Here is a 22,083-nt window from a genome sequence, read left to right as displayed (position 1 = left end):
ATTTTCCACCTCATTTTCACAACATTTAACATGTGTGAATATTTATTTTTCTCCATTTGTTTAATTTTTGGCTTAATTAATTGTCAGATTTCCCACTAAACTTAGGAAAAGTGGGGTTTGAGGGTTAAAAACACATTTGAACCATTCAAAGTGTGTCATAGTAGAAAGTTGAGGGTGAGAGGTGCAAATTTTATTACTCATACCCCATACAACTTCTCTAGACATCACTTATTACATTACAAGTATAATTTTTATTGCAATTTCCGCAATGCGTAAAAACTAAAAATTTAACAAATGACTACCTAGACCTAACCAAATTCCACGAAATTTTTTGTGTGATCTAATATGGTAATATACATCGACTCTAGACACTACGATGTGTTAGGGGCTCAACCTTCATACCGTCACCCCGACTTTGGGGTAAAAAGTGAGTGAAAAAACCCAGAAAATTATCTGCTTCTGAAAAAGAATGGATAATTAACCAGATAAAAAAAAACTCCAAGGTGTACTCGTTTGCTGATCGAGTCCCAACATCCTAGGCATGTTACAGACTCATAACTCATCATTACTAGTATCACTTATTACAATTCCCTACAAGGTGTGGAATTTGGGTACAAGAAAGCTAATGAGGAGATAGAAGTAGAGTTAAAAAACTCTATTGACTGATGATATCTGATGGTACAAGTGTCCTCTGGATCATCCTTGGGCATAGAGTTTTTCATTTAATCATTAGGTGCCACTCCAGTGGTCAACATGTTTCATGAACAAGGATAGTAAAACTCCCATTGAGAGTCTTTAGGATTTATTTGCCATCTAGTCATAAAATGTAAGAGTCATTGTTATGTAATGAAGTCATGTTACACTTCGTAAAAAGTCATCTTGTCTATGTAAAAGTATCCTCCAAGAACATGTCACCTAAACCTATTCAATTTGGCCTACAACGATGAAGGAATATGCTAGAACAAGTTAGCCTAATCTCCAGCTATCAAGTCGGCCTAAAGACCCAGTGTAGAGGTATATATATCGAGGAACTTGGCCTCATTTAGAGACACACAATTCGGACAAGCAACTCGACTTACCTTGAGACAAGAAGAAGTGCGAAGAAAGGGAAGACGCAGAAGTGTGAAGAAGGAAAAGAAAACAAGTGCGAAGAAAGGAGAAAGAGAGTTCTTTTGCGTAATGTGAAGTTAGGGTTTCTTTTGGATCAGCGAAAAGGACTTTCTTCTGGGACAGAGAAGTTTCTTTTGGGCAGTGCGAAGTTAGGGCAGCAAAGTTTCTTCTGGCAAGCGAAGAAGAGGTTTCTTCTGGGGTAGCAAGAAAGGATTCTTCTGGGAAGGTCGAAGTAAAGACCTAGAGACTGAGATCCTCTAGGGGAAGTCGAGAAGGAGCAATAAGAAGGATAGAGACCGAGTTTCTGTAGAAAGAGCCGAGGAAAGCAGTTCAAGATCAAGAAGAAAGGTTAAGGAAGAGACAAAGCATCAAGGTTGGTGACAAGGTTCTTGGGAGGATACTAGAGTCAAAGGTATGTGTCATGGTCTTGGTACTTATCAATTGAAGATCTAGAAGAAGAATTTTGATCGGTTTTTCCTCAAGAGGTGAGAGGTTTTGACCCTAGCTAGAGAAGCCTACATACTATCTCACTTGTCTTTTGATTACACATTTTGGTAATTGTCTTAATGAAAGAACATATTAATAAGCTAACAAAGAAAAGACTATAAGATAAAGAAGTAAAAGTGCATCACAAGCAATTATCAAGTAGAGAAATTGTTAACTTTGAATACCCTAGATTTCTCAACAAGTCCCTCCCTAGAATTTCGGCATCCTCCTAAAATTTCGGCCCTCTTGTAATTTCATTGAATCAAAGATGTAAGAGACAAAAATTGATGTGTCCAAATGAGGAAAAATGATCTCCATTATATAGCCTTCAAGTGGGAGTCGAATGGACGCCTCTTAGGGGCCCAGCCGACCTAAAACATTATGATGTTGACTTGAAATAATTTTGAATGCAACAATAAAATTTAAATTTTCAATTTCTTTTCAAGATGAAAATACTAACCATGGCTACCATAATTTCCAACACTCCCTCTTAGTCAGGGAGGTACTTTTCATTCTCTCTCTCAAGATCAATCTTCCCGACCAATCATAGGTCTCACAGCCCACAGCCCAAGGAAGAGATCACAAATACAAATCTCTCTCTCTATCAAGATCAATCTCCCCAACCAATCATAGGTCTCACAACCCACAGCCTAAGGGAGAGATCATCAGTCTCATCATAAGGAAAGATACATAGCATCCATCTCAAATCATCTCCCTGACCAAGAGGTCTCACAGCACACAGCCTAAGGGAGGAACCAACAATACATCTCCCAAACCACAAGGTCTCACGACACACAGCCTACAAGAGGAATCAACAATACATCTCCCGAACCACAAGGTCTCACAGCACAAAACCTATAGGAGGAATCAACAATACATCTCCCAGACAACAAGGTCTCACGGCACAGCCTACAAAAGGAATCAACAATACATCTCCCAGACCACAATGTCTCACGACACAGCCTCCAGGAGGAATCAATAATACATCTCCCGTACAACAGAGTCTCATGGCACACATCCTACAGGAGGAATCAACAATACATCTCCAAGGGTATATCCTCTTCTTTTGTCAGTCCTCGTACAACTTCAGGATCTCAACCAACCTTGGAGAGTTTTAATGAAAATAAGGAGGCAGATATGGCAATGAGGAGGTTTTGGTACCATAACAGTCTTTCATTCAACTATGCAAAGTCTTATTTTTATCAGCCCATGTTGGATGCCATTGCATGTGCTGGCCCTGGATACAAAGCCCCATCTTATAATGCAAATAGGGGGAAAGAGCTAGATGAGGAGCTTGAGTGTGTCAAGGAACAATTGGACAGCATTAAAAGCTCATGGAAATTTACAGGTTGCACAATTATGTCTAATGGGTGGATAGATCAGAGGGGTAGAACAATAATAAATTTTGTTGTAGCTTGCCCTAAAGGAACCATGTTCCTAAAATCCATTGATGCATTTGCAAATGTAAAAGATGCACATTTGATTTTTTCATTGTTGGTTGATGTGGTGCAGGAAGTTGGGGTTGCAAATGTTGTCCAAGTAATCACGGACAATGCAGCAAATTATGTGGCAACTGGAAGGTTGCTTTGTGCCAAATATCCCACCATTTTTTGGACTCCATGCGCTGCCCATTGCATAGACTTGATACTAGAGGACATTGGGAAGTTGGAGTGGGTGCAAGATGTTGTGCAAGAATGCAAGCAAATTACCAAGTATATTTATAATCATGCTTGGGTGTTGAACCTTATGAGGGAATTCACACAGGGTGGGCTTAGTCGCCCAGCTGTCACACGGTTTGCTACAAACTTTCTTTCCCTTCAAAACCATTTGTATGAGTATCAAACTTTGAGAAGAATGTTTTGTAGCCAGCAATGGGTACTTTGGAAAAATAGCACAAAACCATAAGCACTGATTTGAGTTGGCTTGATGAAGAGATCAAGGATCTCTCTACTTTGCCATCTCAAATGGAGACTCCAAATACACCTGCTTCACAGTTGCTTCAGCATTCCGATGTTACCACTAGCTCCATGAGGGCCTTATTATAAGCATGGTCATCCATGATAATGAGACTCAAGATTGTTATGAGAATCATTTATCATTTATGGCATATGTATTTGAATTTTGAGCTCACTGACATTTTTATTTTAATTATGGAATCATGAGTCATTTTCTTATTTAGTATCTAAATTTTTTGCTTACAAAAATCGAATATGTTATGTTGTACTTTTATAGATATGAGATGATGTTATGAATTACTGCATATATTGTGGTTTTTATAACTTATAAGGATTGGAATTGTCATTAGTTTCTTTTTTGTGCTTAAAATTTACCATATTTTAAGTTTTTTTTGTATTTGTTCGAGTCTTATAAGGGTCGTTCCCGAGTCTTATACGATTCAACAAATCAATGTCATGACGAGTCTTATACGAGTACAAGTCATGCAACATTGGTTTGAACAAGGGTTTACAAACCCTTGTCATTTTTGTGGCTCCACATTGCAAATCACCGTAGCCTCCCTTAGCCGCAGCTAAACCCTGTCATTCCCTTGCTGCTTCACGAATCTGCCAGATCGTAGCCTTTTTTTTCCTGCGCTACCCAAGCCTCCGCCCTATGCTTGCCCTCATTTCCTGTTGTTCCTCATCCTCGAATCCCTTGCCTTCAACCTGCAAACCCTTCTGTGCGTCCCTCTTGCAGCTCCTCATCTCTCCTCGAGCTCCCTTCCCATCGCTACAAGTCCCTCCTTCTCTGTGTTGCCATTGTTGCCATCCTTTCCCTTTAGGTCCTTTCCTAATCCGCGACTTTTGTCCCTACAACCCGAGCTCCCTCTTCCACGTGCCTTCCTCATCGCTGCCTCATAATCCCACCTCTCTCTACTACATCTCCCCTCAAGCTCCTCACCCCTTCTCGCAGCTACTTCATCGCTCCCTGCAATCCCTCGTTGCCCAAACCCCTTGTCGGCTCCTCTCCTTTCATCTCCAACGCATCCGTCGAGCTCCCTCATCATTGCTCCCTCGACCCTGCATCCCTCAACTCCCATTGCCGTCGAAGTCTGCCTACATACACATTCGATTTCCTCTTTTTTTTTAATTGTTTTGTCTTTTGAATATATGTTAGGGTTAACAATTTTGATTTTATTTTTATTTTATTTTTGGTTGCTTTTCATGTTTTTTAATTTTTTGCTTTGATTTTTATTTTTTTGTTTTAATTTTTCTCGTGTGAATTTGGTTTTGATTTTTTTAACTAAAAAATAAAAATAAAAATAAAAATAAAAAAATTATGTGACTTTGAAATTTCTAAAAGAATTAAATCAAAAGAGGACTTACACTTTTACATTTAGAGAAATTAATTTTTTATGTGGCCTATGGCCCATTAAAAATTTAATTTATTAACCCTTTTGATTTTTTTTTGTCACGTTGAAGAATTTAATTAATCATTTGCCACATTAAATTTTCTCACATTAAATTACCTAAGGAATAATCAATTTTTTAATCTAAACTTCATTCTTGGGTTTTTATTTGTGTTAAGGGTTTTTGGACTTTAAAAATTTAAGGGGAAAATTTTGTCGTATTAATTTCTCTATTGTCAAACACGCTTAAAATCATATCTAGGGATTGACTATAAGAAAATTAACAAATTTTCTAGATCTGGGTCATTAAAGAAACATCATTTTAATTCTAGAATTGTGAATTGCTTAGCATTTGAATTTCATGGTTCTTCATGGTATTTAAATTTTTCGAAATTTAATTGCTAGAATATTTTGCATGCTAAGATTTGGAGCATTTTCTTATGCTTTACATCTAATTGTTCATGATTGTCTTTTCTATCACATCTCTAATTTTCTTCTGAATAGTTTGATTGTGTTTCTTCAAGTAGGTTCATGGTTAATTGAGCATCTAAGGCACTGGTCTAAAAATCATTTCTATCTCGTGGTTGTCTTATTCATCTCAATTGATATATATAAATAACTCAGTTAATCAAAACTTGTCTCATTTTCATTAAGTTATTCAACCTTAAGTCTCCTAGAGCCTATGTTCCATAGGTTTTCCTTATTCATTTACCCCTAGGGACTACCCCCCTTGACTTGTCTAGGAGAAAGTCTAAACGGAGTGAGTAAGGATTAGAGTGACGGCTCTTACCTTTGTGCGACAACAGGACTCATTAAAAATAATTATTTATTTTAATACAGCTGTCTTCGAGTGGAATTTCCCAAAATTCTTTTTGGGTTTTTTGAAATACATGTGCCCAATCCTCCCTACAAAATTTGAGACTTGGAGCACATCCGATGCTACCATAAATCAACACAAATCATCTACAAGCTCACATCATTATCATCGTCAACGAGTTCACATCCACATCATTAATGAGTCCTCATCATTATCATCATCAAGGAGTCTATATCATCAGCGTCATCACAGAGTCCACGTCATCAAGAAATTCACATCATCATCAAGGAGTTCATGTCATCAAGGAATCCACGTCATCAACAAAGAGTTCACGAAGTTCACGTTATCATCAAGAAGTTGACCTCATCCATATTACGAAGGAGTTCACATAAGTAGTACATATCATCTATATTATCAAGGAGCCCATATCATTATTTAGAAATTCATTCAAGGAGTCCAATCCACATCATCATCAAGGATTCATCCACATCATCATCAAGGATTCATCCACATCAATATCCTCAAGGAGTTCACGTCATCATCAAGTCAACATCCATCATTCCATATCATGAGTTTATATCATCAACAAGCCTACATCGTTATCATCATCAATAAGTCCATATTATCAAGGAAAATATATCATTAATTAGTCTATATCATCCATATCGTCATCAAGAAGTCCATATCATCATCAAGTAGTCCACATCATCAAGGAGTCCATATCGTCATCAAAGATTTCATATCATTAATGAGTTGACCTTGTCCACATCATTATCAAGAGTTACACATCATAAATGATAATAAAAGAAAATAGAATATACTTATCTCTAGGAATCGTGACAGTTCCCTCTCAATTTTAGATTTCTTCCAACCTGCAAAACATCCTTATCATCAAAATGTCAGATCTAGAAGCTAGGATTTCTTCTTAAGCGGAAGCAATTAATCCATAGGCTCAACCATAGATGTGAAGCATTCATCCTTGAATTCTAGACAGCTTCATTATGTATGTTCTCAATGTCAATCATCAGTGCTAGGGTTTTGTCTTTAATCCCTAGGATTTATCAAACCCTTCCTAGCATTTTCAGAGTACTCCAAGCCTTATAGTCCTTTTAAACCATTTGTTATCGATAAGATAATTTAATATCTTAGACAGCAATAGATGGCATCAATGCTCCTTGATCTTTATTCAAAGGGAATATGGCCCCTTCAAACAATATCACATTCCATAGCAACATCAATGTGAAGGATTATTTTAAGATATACCAGACTTGCAACTTGATCATCTCTTAATGTCTTTTATGAATTTCAAAGTAGCTGGCTTACTATAGCAGACTTCAAGGCTGACTTCTAGAATGGTCACCAAGAGGTGTAAGATTCAAAAATTCTTTATGACTATATAAGCATGCTACAGAGAATGCTACTTAAACTTATGACTCCTTTAGCTGGAACGTCAGACCTTAAAACAAAATTCTCCTATTTGGAGATAGAGCCATTTCTTACAGTTTGATTACCTTTTAACCAGCTATCCAAGGAGGAGAATTTGTTCTCCTCATTGAAGCTTATACAAACTTCAGAAGGTCTTCGGCATAGGCTTGGTGTCTTAGCATGTGGAAGATGATTCTATTGCCTCCTTAGGTGCTTGCTTGGTGGAGTAAGTGATTTATCTTCTTTCCTAAGTCTGATTTGGGAAAGTGCAATAATTAAAGTCAATTAATTATTTTGGACTATTAGGTCATTTTCTAAGGATAAATAACTTAATTATTTAAGTGACTTAGAAATGATCTCAACCATTGATCTCCAAGATCTTCTAGAAGGGAGATTAGTGTTAGGGGTTTAGGCCTAATGAAAATCATAAAAGGAAGCCTAAGGAAGAGGTAAAGACACAAGGGAGGGGACGCAACAAGAGAGCAATTTTCCCTAGTGTGAGTGGCTCAGTAGACTAAATCGCAGAGGAGGAAGACTACAGGAGGATTCAAGAACGTATCCAAGAGGCCAAGTTGCTAGAGATTGCAGTGCCAAGTTGCTGAAGATAGGGAGGTCGATTTAATTGGAAAAGCTAATTTGTTGGAGGCCAAATTTCCTGAGGCGCAGTGGCAGCTCGTAGGGAAGGCGCAGGGTCGATTTGCTAGCAGATTGATTGGGCCGAATTTCTCCAGGCCGAATTCCTTCAGAGGCCAATTTCCAGGAGGCCGAATTCGTCCAGTGAGGACCGAGTTACAAGTTCCAGCAATTGTATTTTTCCTTGTAATTCTCTATGGGTCGAAAACCCTGATTTTCCATATTAATAAATGACGAAGGATTGCTGTGGGTATTTATCTATTGCAATGTGTGATTGATCTCTCCTAATTTTTATTTTTGTGCTGCATATATTTCTGGAAGTTAAGATACCAATGATTTTATTTTTCGATAATTCAATTTTTATTTGGTTAATTAAATAAATTGTTGGGAATAAATAATTGTCGTGAGAAAATAATTCTGGGCTGGTATTAGGAGTTTAAAACCCATATGAGTTACCCAATTTTTGGTGGGTATCAGTTCCCATAAATATTAGTAATTTCCTTTTTCCTTTATCATTCCTCTTGGAGATCTGTTATTGGTCATCGCTAGAAAAGGTGGGGTCTCTTTTAAATAGAAATTTATCTCTGACAATGTAATTTTATAAGGAAGTGTGTTGAACCTTTTTATCAAATTGGCAATAAATTCATTTAAGTGCATTTAATCTTTGTCAAATTTGTAGTGTCATAGATTCATCCCTTTTTGTAGCCATCAGATTAATCTGATGGTTGCTAATCTCTCCTTGCAGGAGGGTAATCTTGTATTTAATGAGCATAATAAAACAGGCAAAGCTCAACAACTTTAACTTTTAAATGATAATTTTCAGAAAGACTGAAATTCTCTTTATGGCTAGCTTTACCATTTCCTTTAATTGACATGGTTCACATTGATCAAGCAAAAGAACCAAGTTACATGTTTAGGAAACAGAACAATCTTTCAACATTACTTACAAAAGAGCGCAGGAATCTACAACAGCTTGAGAAAAAATCAGCACATGTTGCAACAAAAATATATGGCTTTTGGAAAATTTTATGCATACTAGTGCATGTGAACAAATAGGAGATTCAAAAGCAACACACTAAAAAACAATGCTTGGAAGTTGGAAAACGTTAAGTGCACCGATTTACACAGCATCATGTGTGTTCTTCTGCTCATACCTGTACACTAAGCAGACAATTAAAATGAAAAGTAGTTGCCACTCTTCCATGAGATTCCATGTCCCTAGCAATTGTCAAGGCATTAGAATGATCCCCAGCTTTACAATTTTCTTCAATCAAGAGATCATATAGTTTATCAGTGCCTCTCAGTCCACCTCCTGCACCCTTCAGGAAAACTTCATTTGCTTTTTGGAGATGACCAGCTTTATGTAGCTCTTCTGCATTCAATTAACTAGAATTTTAGTACACATTTCAGGTCTCAAAGAATTATCTAGAAGAAAAAACATGACTATTCCTTTAATTATACATAAACAACATGAAACAAAATGAAGAGCTTATGTGTTTGCCTAACTCAAATCTTAATGGCATTATCACTGCAGAAATATTGTAGTTTACCAACAAGAACAAGCCAAGTTCTACGGATATCAAACTTGTACTTTTCCATGGCTGCAAGGATTTCCTCTCCTCTCAATGCATGACCCTTAGACCCAAACAGTCGAGCCAATGCAATAAATGTCTCTTCTAGAGGACGAATACCTAAACTGACTTCCTTACGCAATGAATGCATCTGCATCAAAAGAAGCTTTCTTCAAGCATTAGTGGTCACCTTCAACCATCTTGTGGTATGCATCTATATTTTCTCAAATAGCAGCATATCAAACATAGAAAGGAAATACATGAACAATAACAATATCAAATAAGTAATGCAATGTTAAGTCACAATGAATCACATCTTAAAAATATTGAACTTCACCTCTATGGCATTGTAAAAGAAAACAAAAAGTATACAATACAAATGTTAATGATTATATTATTACATGATAATATGTACCTGAGAGATACCACACTTGCTGAGATAGCTTTTTGTAAAACATAAAAAATAGATTAAGAGCAATCGCAAACCAGTATTTTGTTGTAAGTAGCAAAAAATAGACCATCCAGTAGAGTACTGAAGGCTAAAACAATATCAAACTTGACAAAATAACAATATCCGGGATAGTTTGTTGTAAAATCTAATGTATAGTTAAAGAAAAACAGCAAACCAGTATTTGCTGAAAGCAGCAAAAAATACACCACCCAGTAAAGTCATAAAGGCTAAAGCAATAGTGAAGGTGACCTACACGACAACCTTAAAAGGAATAATACAATGCAGACTACAGAGTCGTAGACATAAAATTAATACGTATAATGATTAACCCAAATGTCTGACCTATGTTGCAAGGGAGCACCGCTCCCCCCCACAACCACCCCAAGTGCTTCACTCCCAAAGCATGCACTCACCCCCCTTCGCCCATCCAACCACCCCGAGTGCCTTGCTTCCGAAGCATGCTCCCAAAGGGAACATTCTGGAAGCACCCTTGGGAATGTGCTTCTTGAGCACACCCTCATGTCAGTGAATTTTTAGAGTACACTCCCTGCTCCCTGAACTCACTCCCTGCCTCTATGGGTAATATTCAGGGAGCACTCAAGGGGCAACATGCTTCCTGAACACTCTCAGGGAAGCAATTCCAAGAGCATGCTCCCTTTCTTTGTGGGAAGCATTCATGGAGCAACACTTTCAATACACTCCCAAGGCACTCCCAGGACACTCCTGAAATGCTCCTGGGAACTTAAAAAAAAAGGCTCCCTGAATGAATGATCCTTGAGCGATCCCATGTGGTGAGGCAAAATTGAAAAATTTTCTTGCCTCTAGAAGCAATGCAAGGTTCCAAAAGCAGGCTTAAGGAATGGCTTGGGTTCCTCAATAGATTAAGACACTCACCCACTCCATTTTTCTAGCATTTCATTTCTCATTTCAGAGATTTCACTCATCTTTGCGAAGGTTTTCAGTGAGCTTCTTGCTAGAGGAGCAGATTTGTGAGAGCTTGGAAGGGAGATCGAAAGTTGCCATTTGTGAGAGCTTAGCAAGGAGATTGAAGGTTTTCCATGGTTACATTCAACCACCACTGAAAAACTGAAGAGATAGTAGGCTCTAAAGCCCATTCTTATTTATTTTTAAATTTTGTTTCCATGTATTGTAAACTGGTATATTTTCTATGTTAAAAGCTTGAATATTCTTTTCTTCTACTTTTTCCCATTTCCCCTTCTCCATCATTTTATTGCAGGCAATAAGTTATTCTCAAGAAGCATGATCATATAGGGTTTATTCTTTTGGTTCCATTTTTTATTGCAATGGTGATGTTGTCACAAAAATATACCAATAATGAGGAACAAGAACCGAAAGTAGGCAGTGGCACATACTATGCGCTACCCCTCTTTCAGTAAGGGTACTCTAGAACTTTCGGCCTCACCATACAAGCCCAAAGGATGTGCACAATAGCCTATAAAGCCATGTGGGTGTGTGTTATCTTGTGAAAGTTTCTCTTAGATCCCCGTGGGTGTGGACGGCCATGTCTATTCTTAGCATTGTTTGTTTCATGCTATGTCTTCCCCTATGGCATTGCTGACTTCCCCCTAGTGGGTGGTAACTCCGCCTTTGAAAAAGAAGGGATAATTAACCAGATAAAAAAAACACTCCAAAGTGTACTCATTTGCTAATCGAGTCCCAACCAATGTTGCATTAATCATTATCAGGATAATATTGGCGCAAGGAAAAAATCGGAACATATGGCGGCTTATGCAGTTATTTGTAAATTCATGGGGTTATGGCCAACGGAGAAGGCCTTAAATGCATGGATAAAGAATCATTGGAAACCTAAGGGGGATATAGATTTGTACCTTGGATCCAAGGGTTTCTTTACTGTAGTTTTTACAAACATAGAGGATAAAGACAGGGTGTTTGAAGGAGGGTCTTACTTCTATGCTACTACAGGCCTCTATATGCGGCCTTGGGCGATGAATTTTGTACCGGAGCGTGAAACATTCACTTCGGTCCTGGTCTAGGTAAGGCTCTATTCCCTACCTCTCGATTATTAGCAGCCAGAATCATTAAAAGCCATAGGAAACAAGTTAGGGCATTTTTTAAAAATATCAGAGGCCACAATGCGAGGAAAATACACCTCCTTTGCCCGTATCTGCGTAGAGATGGACCTTTCAGGAGCTCTACCGGATGAAATAATTCTAGAGGTTTTTGATGAAGACTGGGTGCAAGCGGTGGATTATGAGCATGTTCCTTTCAGATGCCGCAAATGCCATGAACACGGGCATCTATTCAGAGACTACCCCTTAAACAAAATGGAAAGCAGAACTAAAGCAACCTCAGGGAAAGAAACCGAAAGCTTTAACAAAGTGGGGAGCAGAGGTAAAGGAGGGAGAAGGAACCAGAAGAAAGTCAGTGAGGAAAAGCAGTTTAGTTAGAATAGGTTCAAGATATTAGAAGAAGAAGAGAAGCATGATAAAACGAACCAGATACTGGAGGACAACACTGCAGAGAAGGAAAAGGAAGATAGCATGGAGGATTTACCCGAAAACAACCAAAAAATGGAGGATCTGCTGAATACTATGGAACTTGATAAGGACCAAGAAATGACCCCGAGCGAGGTGGGAACAGAGGATCATGAACTGCAGGATATCTTGGATAGGGAGCATCTAGATCTGGAAAAGTTCCTGGAGCAGGGAACTACTAAAGGAATGGATTCGCTACCTCAAGAGGAGTTTAATAGGGTGCAACAGCTATTCCTATGGAGAACTCAGGCAAAAGGTACAGGGGTCAAAAGAAACCATGACAGTCAGGACAATGAAGGGGTTAAAACAATGAAAGCAACATTGGGACTAGCTCCTAGGAACCCAGGCAGGAAAAGGGGTAGGAAAAAACAGAATGAGTTGCTGATAGAGTGTGGAAAACTCATGATCAATTCAGGTAAGATGAAAGACCTAACTAGTTACTCATTTACAAATCTTTCTTAATGAAGCTCACAACATGGAACATTAGGGGTCTAGGAAGTAAAAGGAAACAAAGAAATCTTAGCAATAGAATGAAAGAAGAAAAACCAGACATGATTTTCATCCAGGAAACAAAATGTTCAGTAGACGAAATACGAGAGATACACAGCAAATGGCTTATCAAATATGAATATAGAAGTTAAAGCAGACAAAGCAGCTGGAGGAATTCTCACACTCTAGAACCCTCAGAAACTTGGTATCCTAGATGTTGAAGCATCCAAGAACTATTTATCAGTGGTCATCCAACCTTTGGGAGACAAGGAAGTTTATTTGCTCACAAATGTGTATGGTCCACAAAAGCCGGAAGAAAAACTCAAACTTCTAACCTCATTGGAAAAAAAAGGGGGACCAGATTACTAGGCAGAGATTCTATAGCATTTCAGAATTTCATAAACAATATGAAGCTTGTAGATACAGAGACAAGTAATGGCATCTTTACCTGGAACAATAAGAGAGGAGAAGAGTCTCAAGTGGCCTCTAAACTTGATAGATTCATTATCTCGGAGGACCTTATCCTCACAGGCCATAACTTGGTAGCAATGATACTTCCTTTTGGAGGCTCAGACCACTGGCCTATTCAACTTGAAGCGTCCTTTATAGGAACTCCAAGAAATAGACCTTTCAGGTTTGAAAACATTTGGCTTAGCCATCCTGACTTCATCAGCAACATTGAAAGATGGTGGACAGAAGATACGCAAGCTCAGGGTACTAAAATGTTCCTTCTACATCAGAGATTGAAACATGTCAAACAAAGGCTTAAAGTTTGGAACAAGAATGAATTTGGCAATATATTCGAAGCCAAAAAAGCAGCAGAATGGAAACTACAAGAAATTAACCAAACCCTCATTTCAGAGGGCTTCACCGAGGAGAGTAAGGATCAAGCGGATTATGTTCAACAAGAATGGGAAGACTTATGCAAGCAAGAGGAGATTTTCTAGAAACAAAAATCGAGGGTTCAATGGCTAAAAGAAGGAGAAAGGAATACAAGGTTTTTTCACAAATCTACCATGGATCATAGGTCGCATAACAGGATTACAAAAATCAAAGATACTCAAGGAAACCAGTTCACTACACATCAAGAAATAGAAACTGTTCTGGTTCAACATTTCCAAGGCATAGCCAAGGAGCCTCTCATAGACAGATCTCAATTCATCAAGGAATTCACAAAACACATTCCCAAGCTAGTGACAAGAGAAGACAACTATAATCTTAACAGGCCAGTGAATGAAGAGGAAATCAGCGAAGTCATCAAAGAAATGCAAAATGGGAAAGCTCCAGGGCCAGATGGTTTCAACGTTGACTTCTTCAAAGCATGCTGGGAAATAGTCAAGCAAGATATCCTTGATGTGGTGGAGGACTCAAGGAAAAACAAAACTGTTCTAAAGGCGCTCAACACCTCTTTCATAGCCCTGATTCCAAAGCAGGAGAATGCCATCACACCAGACAGATTTAGACCCATAGCATTATGCAACGTGGTGTATAAAATTATTTCAAAAGTAATTGTGAACAGACTTAAGCCCCTACTCCCAACTCTAGTATCTGAGGAGCAAACTGGATATGTGGAAGGCAGGAAAATTCTTAATAACATCATTCAAGCTCATGAGGTGGTTCACTCTCTTAAGAGCAATAAGCAGGCAGGTATGATCATTTAGCTTGACCTAGAAAAGGCTTATGATAAGCTGAGTTGGGCTTACATCAAGAAAGTATTGATAGCATATGGCTTTGACCATAACTGGATTAGATGGGTAATGGCCCTTGTAACCACCCCAAGTTTTTCAATCCTGCTAAATGGCTCACCATCCAAGACTTTTAAGCCCTCGAGAGGACTCAGGCAAGGAGATCCGCTCTCACCCTTCCTCTTTATTCTCATGATGGAAGGGCTAGGCAATGCGATTAAATATGCTAAAGAAGAAGGCAAAATCCAGGGTCTCAAACTCACTTTAAATGGGGAGGCCTTGTCCCATCAACAATTTGTGGACGACACCATGCTGCAGGGTACACCCACGGTCAAGGAAGCGCAAGCCTTCAAGAAAATCCTGAACGACTTTGCTCTGGCTGCGGGGACAAAGGTAAGCCTAAGAAAATCAAAAATTTTCTTTTTCAATACTGATATTGCTATTCAGAGAAACCTCACTAGAATTCTAGGCTTCCAAAGGGATATGCTACCCTCCAAATATTTGGGAGTACCTCTGACAGACAAACCTTTGAGCAAGGCAGTTTGGGAGCCGGTTATTAATAAACTTCAAGACAAAATCCGGAAATGGACAAGCAGATCTTTAAATTTAGCAGGAAGGCTAGTGCTTACAAAAGCTATCCTTCAAACTGTCCCCATCTTTATGCTTTCAGCCCTTCCAGCTCCTAAAGAAGTAATGCAAAGCATCAGAAATATCCAAAGGGACTTTCTTTGGGGCAAGGGGGAAGAGAAAAAGAAATGGGCTTTGGTAGCCTGGGATAAGATATGTAAACCAAAGATACACGGAGGTTTGGGACTTGATGACCCCGAAACACTAAACAAAGTCTTGGGGGCAAAACTATGGTGGAGATGGCTAAAAGAATCAGTTTCCCCTTGGGCCAAAGTATGGAAACAGAAATATGCAAACAACTGGCAAGAAAGGGACTACATCAGGATGTCTGGACTCATCAAAGGCTCCCACATTTGGAACAAAGCTTGGGAAAATAGGGCCTTAGTTCAGGAACACAGTTTCTAGGAGATCAGAGATGGAGACCTTGCTTGGTTCTGGGAAGATAATTGGCAACAGGAACCTAAACTGTTAAAAGAAGAATTTGCCAATCTCAAGTATGATACTGATGACAAAGGGTTACTCAAAGTAAAGGACTTTTGGGATCAGGACAAAAGTAATGGAAAATGGAGAATATGGAAGAGCCTTGTATACAGTGATGATTCTCCGTTGAAAGCCCAGGCAGAAGCTCTTACAGTCATCTTGGAACAGAGAAAGATTCTGAAATCAACATCTTCAGACCAACTAAGATGGGGTAAAAATGATGAAGGAAACTTTAACCTCAAAGAGGCCAAACGAATAGCACTGGGGCTTGACTTCCCAAACCCGGATAAGGTATGGAAGGACCTATGGCAGAACCAAAACTGGATGAAAATCAAACTATTTATGTGGTTAGTGTAGCATAAAAAGATTCTGACTTGGGAAAACCTTAGGAAAAGAGGGGTAGCCGGTCCATCTAGATGCCAGCTATGTGAATCACAAGAAGAAACTATGGAACACCTCCTCAACCTCTACCCATTCACCTCCATCTTGTGGAATTGGATGGCATCAATCTTTAGACAAACAGACAGGGACATGGGAAGTATCACCAGTACTTTGAGGAATTGGAGGAAAAATTTCTCTGCAAATGAAATAATCAACAAAGCGTGGGCTTTGGTTCCAGGCTTTATAATCTGGGATGTATGGAAAGAACGCAACAACAGAATCTTCAAGAACAAGTTTGGATCACCCCAGAGCATCATGGCTCAGATTTTAAGTCAGATCAAAGAGATTGTAGGAGCCCTCATAAAAACCCCCCCTGAAAACCAGCCTCAAGTTCAGGATGAGCAGATTCTTCTTAATTTGGGACTGTAGGGGCTTTGCCCCCAGGGCATAAACAAGACGGTTAGTCATATCACAGCTGATAAGGAATTCTGGCAACCTCCACCACAGGGTTTTATGAAATGTAATATAGATGGAGCCTCAAAAGGAAACCCTGGTATAGCTAGTTATGGAGGAGTCATAAGAGATGAAAAGGGTTTCATACAAACCATCTTTCACGGTTACTTGGGGAGGGCCACCAATAATATGGCAGAGCTCATGGCCATGGAGCATTGCCTAGAAATCTTGAGGGACTCAAATTTACACAACACCATAATTGAAGTTGATTCTGAATTGATAATTAATTCGGTCAAGAGAATTGGCAATGGCTCAGCACTAGAGAAAGTGTCGAGGCACTGGAGGTTACTGCAAGTTTATCAACGTATTCAATCACACTTGCAAACCATGAGAACCCTTAGTTTTATCCATGTGCACAGAACAGCCAACAGATTGGTGGATATTTTGGCAAACGAAGGTGTGCTCTGTTCCAAAAGCAACATAAGATATGACTGGATAAGGACTCCCCAAGGACGGCTGCGGGAAGAATGCTCCAAACAGGCGGCCTTAGACAGAGAGTTCTATCAAAGCAAGGAAAATAGGTAGGATGAAGACTGATGGATACAGAGGATTTTTGGTCCACAGGGGAAGACAATACATGGCAAAGTGCGAGCAGGAGGTCAGATACCCCTCTACAGTCTGCATATGGTTTTCGGGCGGGAAAATGCTCCCGGAACTATACACAATCATGGTTCTTGGGTGGGAAATTATAAACAGGCCTAGTATTCGCATGGACCCTCATAACATTAAGAAGGGCCTTTTAAGTTTTTGGGCCTTGGACTCTTTTAAAATGGTGGCAAGTTGGCGCAATCGCAGCAATCCCATGGATTTCGCGAGGACAACAACAAGAACTTTAACAATTGAATCGGACCTGAAATTTCTTAGGCCGGATTTTTATCAAGCTTCGGGTCCGATAAGAAGGTTAAGTTACGTGTTTGTTGCTCTGTCATCCTGGAATCATGCGCTTATGGTGGATTTCGGGCAGATAAGGTGCTCGGGGGTTAACTCCCCAAACGGACCCGAAATGACTTTTAAATGTGGTTCAATGGTCTTATCGGGTCCGATTTATTGGTTAAAGGGTGTGCATGTTGGCCACCCGAAATGCTTTATAACCATTTGATCTATGGAGCAAGATCGCTCGGTCTTCGGAAAAGAGATAGTATTGTTTTGTGGGCCCTCGGCCCAGGATATGTAATGTTGGCTCGGTAACAAAGGTTGGTGTTGGTTTGTCAGTTTGGTGGGCCACACCGCCTTTGTTCTTTATGTACAATTATGTAACTTTTAATTAATAGAATAGAAGGTACCACTCTCGCTTAAGCAAAAAAAAGAAAATGCTAACCATGGCTACTAAATTCCAACATTCCTTTCTTTCTACTTTAGATGCTAGGAGTATCCCTTGCTTATACATCCCCCCATGATCATACAACCATACCCCCCATGGTTCCAAAGGACTCTAATAATGAGCTAGTGCTCGACTCACTCCCCTCGCCCTTGACCATCAAGACCCATGAGACCTTAGCAACATTGGCTTCATTATCAAATCTCTCTCTCTTGACATTGTCCAATTTTCCAATCTTGGAAAAACTTAGTATTTTGCAGCATTGTACATTTGTCATGGTTATATACATGTATTTTGAGGTTGTAACTTGTACCACTACAAGTTTCTATCTTTAAGTTGCTTTTGACATTTTCTAGGAGTTGCGCTTGCACTCCCACATTGTATTCATACTAGTTGCATTCTTCAATCTTACTAACCTACCTTTGGTTGAATTTTATAGCTATGGTTGATCTTCATAATTAATATTTTAGCCCTTGAATTATGTAAGACATGTTCTTCATGTCATTTTAACCCTTGAAATATATATAATGAAAAATATAAGACATGTTCTTTATGTCAACTTCAAAAGAAAATTTTGAATTTGAAGTTTTAGCTCCAAATAAAGTCAAGTCGACCCTCCTTCAAGTCAAGTCGGCCCCAAGCAGAGAGACACCCATTCAGCCAACCAGATGTCTATATATAAGGCATTCGACCTCCTCCAAGCACAATTTCGGATCACATACAAGCAAGGATCTTTCTATTCATTAATCGAAGAAGAGGAAAAAGAAGAAGGCCGAAGTCCTCCAGCAGTTGACCAAGTTTTTATCTCTTGTTTGACCTCGCACGTGTGGCATTCTTCTGCAGTTTTGCACGTGTGAAGTTTCTGGGCACTTCTGGCAGCAAGTCCGAGTTTTTCTAGGTGCAGAAGAAGGCTGAAATTTTTCCCTAGCAAATCAGATCAAGCAAAGTTTGTTGGGCGGCCTAATGACTTGACAAGAGGGCAGTTTGACCGGGGTTGACTAGGGCTATATTGTTGGTCAGTTTGACTTTGAATTTGACTAGAAGAATTAGATGTATCTCTTGTTGAACTAAAGAATTTCTCTAAAAGGTTGTTGATTTTTTCCCCCAAGTGGGTTTTCCCTGTTGAAATTTGGGCAACTTTGGGATGAATTTTCCAAAGGGAACCCCTACTGCCCCAAAGGAAAAGTCCACCTTGCCCCAAAAAGGAAGAATTATAAATTGGACAAAAGAATTATTATTGATAAATTTGGCACTTGGGCAAGTAATCATAAACGCATTTGTAAAAATATATATAAATTTTAAAATAAGCAAAGTTTGACATTAAATATATTTCCCTCCAAATGTTTCAAGTTGACTCCGATAAAGGTCACCCACTCGGTCAAGGGAGAATCTATATAAAGGAGGCCTGCATTATCTCAAATAGCTCGAACCATACTTCTGTGGCTCGATTATATACTTTATAAAGGAGGCCTGCATTATCTCAAATAGCTCGAACCATACTTCTGTGGCTCGATTATATACTTTATGAGGCTCACATTCTACATTGGTTCGTATATGTTTGAGGTTGGCATTCTATGGTTTGTATCCCTCCTTTATGTGGCTTGCATTCTTTGAAGGCACTCTATAGTGGTTCAATCTCTACATCACATTAACTATGGCTCGATTTCTATTGGATGACATTATTTCTAAGACTTGAATTCTGTAACAACCCACCTAAACTAATCCACTAATATAAAGTTTTAGTTTAGGTGGGTTGTTACAAATTCTCCACGGTGACTTGCATTATTTATATAGCTCACATTCTATCACAGAGTGGCTCATTCTGTTCATTTACAGCATGGCAAACACTATTCTCTCAGTAGTTCACATCCCTATTGATTCACACAGTGGCTCTCGCATAATGTTGTGGCTCGTTGCTAGATTTTCGATGGCCCGTATATCCTCTATGGCACGCAAAACACAATGGTTCAATGGCCCACATAATACAATGGCTAGATGGCTCTCATACCCTCTATACCACAGTGGCTTTGAGGTGGCTCGATGACTCGCATAACCTCTATGGCACATATATTACGATGGTTCTGAGATCTTTGGTTCGTCGATTCTTCTGTGACTCGTGACTATTATCCTTGGCACACATATGTTCTCTCTCTATATATATCATCTCAGTGATATATGGTATCAGTGTTATACCTGCTTTGTATAGCAATGTTACGATGAAGCATTGATATGACAGTTAATAAATGTGGCAGTGACCTTGAGGTATGGCTACAACCTTAATATATGATCTTGATATGGCAGTAACATCTATGACAAGATGTATGACTATGTCTCTAAATGTCAACATGATGTGTATATTTGATAGACACAATAATGTATAACAATTCTCATGATTGTAATAGTAAGCTATCTCAAAATCCCTTACATCAGGGACATCACTCTTGATGATAGTAATATCAGTAATTCTGGTGACAATGATAGCAATATACAATAATAGTAACCTTCGATATGACAATACCCTTGATTGATGTATGGTAGCAATCTTGATATGGGAGTGTCCTTGACATGGCTGCAACCTTTGATAACAGTAACATTTGAGATGCAAGTGATCTTGGACCTAGATATTGTTGAGAAATCCAGGGGCAGCTTAATTAGGTGATTTCTCTTGCTTTGATAACTGATTGTGATGTCCTTTTATTTAACTTGATGTACTTGTAGTTAGCTTCTCCTTTTACTTGATTATTATTATGTTCTTATCATCAAACAACTACCAAACAATAAAATCAATGAGACAAGAGGACACAAAATGTACGTTGATAACAATGATAGCAATATTCAATAACAATAACCTTCAATATGACAGTGCCCTTGATTGATGTATGGTAGAAATCTTGATATGACAGTGTCCTTGACATGGCTACAACCTTTGATAATAGTAACAATTGAGATGTTAGTGATCTTTGACCTAGATATTGTTGAGAAATCCATGGGCAACTTAATTAGGTGATTTGTCTTGCTTTGATAACTGTGTGTGATGTTCTTTTATTTAACTTGATGTACTTGTAGTTAGCTTCTTCTTTTACTTGATTATTATTATGTTCTTATCATCAAACAGCTACCAAACAATAAAGATCAATGAGACAAGAGGACACAAAATGTAGGTTGATAGCCAGGGCCAAAACCTCTTCTCTTGAGAGGAAAACCCACAAGAATTCTTCTCTTCATATAAAATCTTTAAATGACGAATTCCAAGACCTAAGACCCAAGACCAAGGCTCCTCCAAGACCAAGTCAACCTCTCCTTTAATGAGCTTGTCCTTCACTAAGTCAACCCAAGTCAAACTTGATTCACAACAATTGCAACTTCTTCTTTGATCTCAGTTTCAGACCTGCAATTATGACTGTAATTTTCGGCCTCCCTTACCTGCAACTTTCGGCTTGCACTGCAGAAACCCTAGATTGGCACGTGTGACAAAATAATTGTGAATTCGACCTCCTTTCTTCTTAGCTAGGAGTAGTTCTTCTTACTTGGCAATTCGGTTTGGATAGTAGATCTTTGTGACACCAAAATTTGACTTGATGAGAGGTCTGAAATTTCATATTTGTGACTACAATATATGCCCTAGAATCTTCGCATGTGTGGAATGTGTAGCCAAAAAACAAGCTACCAAAAACTTTGACTCTCTTCCTTGTAGTCTCCTCTTCTTCGCTCTTTCTAGGTCTTCTTTTCTTGGTCTTCCACAAGCTGATTAGATGCCTTCCAAATGAGGTCAAGTACCTCTTATATATATGCTTATCATGGTGGTCAAATGGCCCTTATGAGGCCAACTTGTCATCCCTTGAAGGCCGGCTTGTTACAGCTAGGTTGACTTGATTTTGGAGGGTCCTTTATGACTCAAAATGACTTACATAAATTTTCTTTACATGATAGAAAGTGCCCAATGGGATCTTTCATATATGACAATGATTCAATTGACTTCTTGACTCTATGACAAACCCCAGAAGCACTCAATGGGTGTTTGACCTATAAATAAAATTGACCTTGAGCATGAAACCCATGCTACAAAAATAATAATAATATTTTTTCCTTTTCTTTTTATAATATACAAGAATCAATAGTCCCAAGGGATAGTTTGATGGTCGAGTTCTCGTTGCTAAGTACCTTGCCAACCGGGAGGTCACGGGGTCAAATCTCCTCGATGCCCTTAGGGTTAGGCCTTGCTAGTTTGGCCGGTG

The 22,083-nt window shown here is 38.9% G+C and overlaps 1 protein-coding gene across 5 annotated transcripts in view; it reads right to left on the bottom strand.

Annotated features, from left to right (window-relative positions):
* Nucleotides 1-22,083, bottom strand: part of PTAC3 (plastid transcriptionally active 3) — a 461,439-nt gene that overhangs the window by 431,995 nt on the left and 7,361 nt on the right. For 2 of the 5 annotated variants that reach the window (XM_089383739.1, XM_089383740.1), the window contains exons 2-3: nt 9,368-9,539; nt 8,972-9,189 (exon numbers count right to left, since the gene is read on the bottom strand). In XM_089383739.1, the coding sequence (XP_089239865.1) occupies nt 8,972-9,189; nt 9,368-9,539 (390 nt within the window). The remainder of the gene's footprint in view (nt 1-8,971; nt 9,190-9,367; nt 9,540-22,083) is intronic. The other 3 variants (XM_089383741.1, XM_089383742.1, XM_089383743.1) reach the window with 3 other exon arrangements.

This window comes from Pinus tabuliformis, chromosome Q, assembly GCF_031772625.1.
Source record: "Pinus tabuliformis cultivar Carrire ecotype Pingquan chromosome Q, CPIR1, whole genome shotgun sequence".
Lineage (NCBI taxonomy): Eukaryota > Viridiplantae > Streptophyta > Pinopsida > Pinales > Pinaceae > Pinus > Pinus tabuliformis.
Note: the sequence above shows the minus strand (reverse complement) of the source record. Positions and strands in the feature narration are given on the sequence as shown.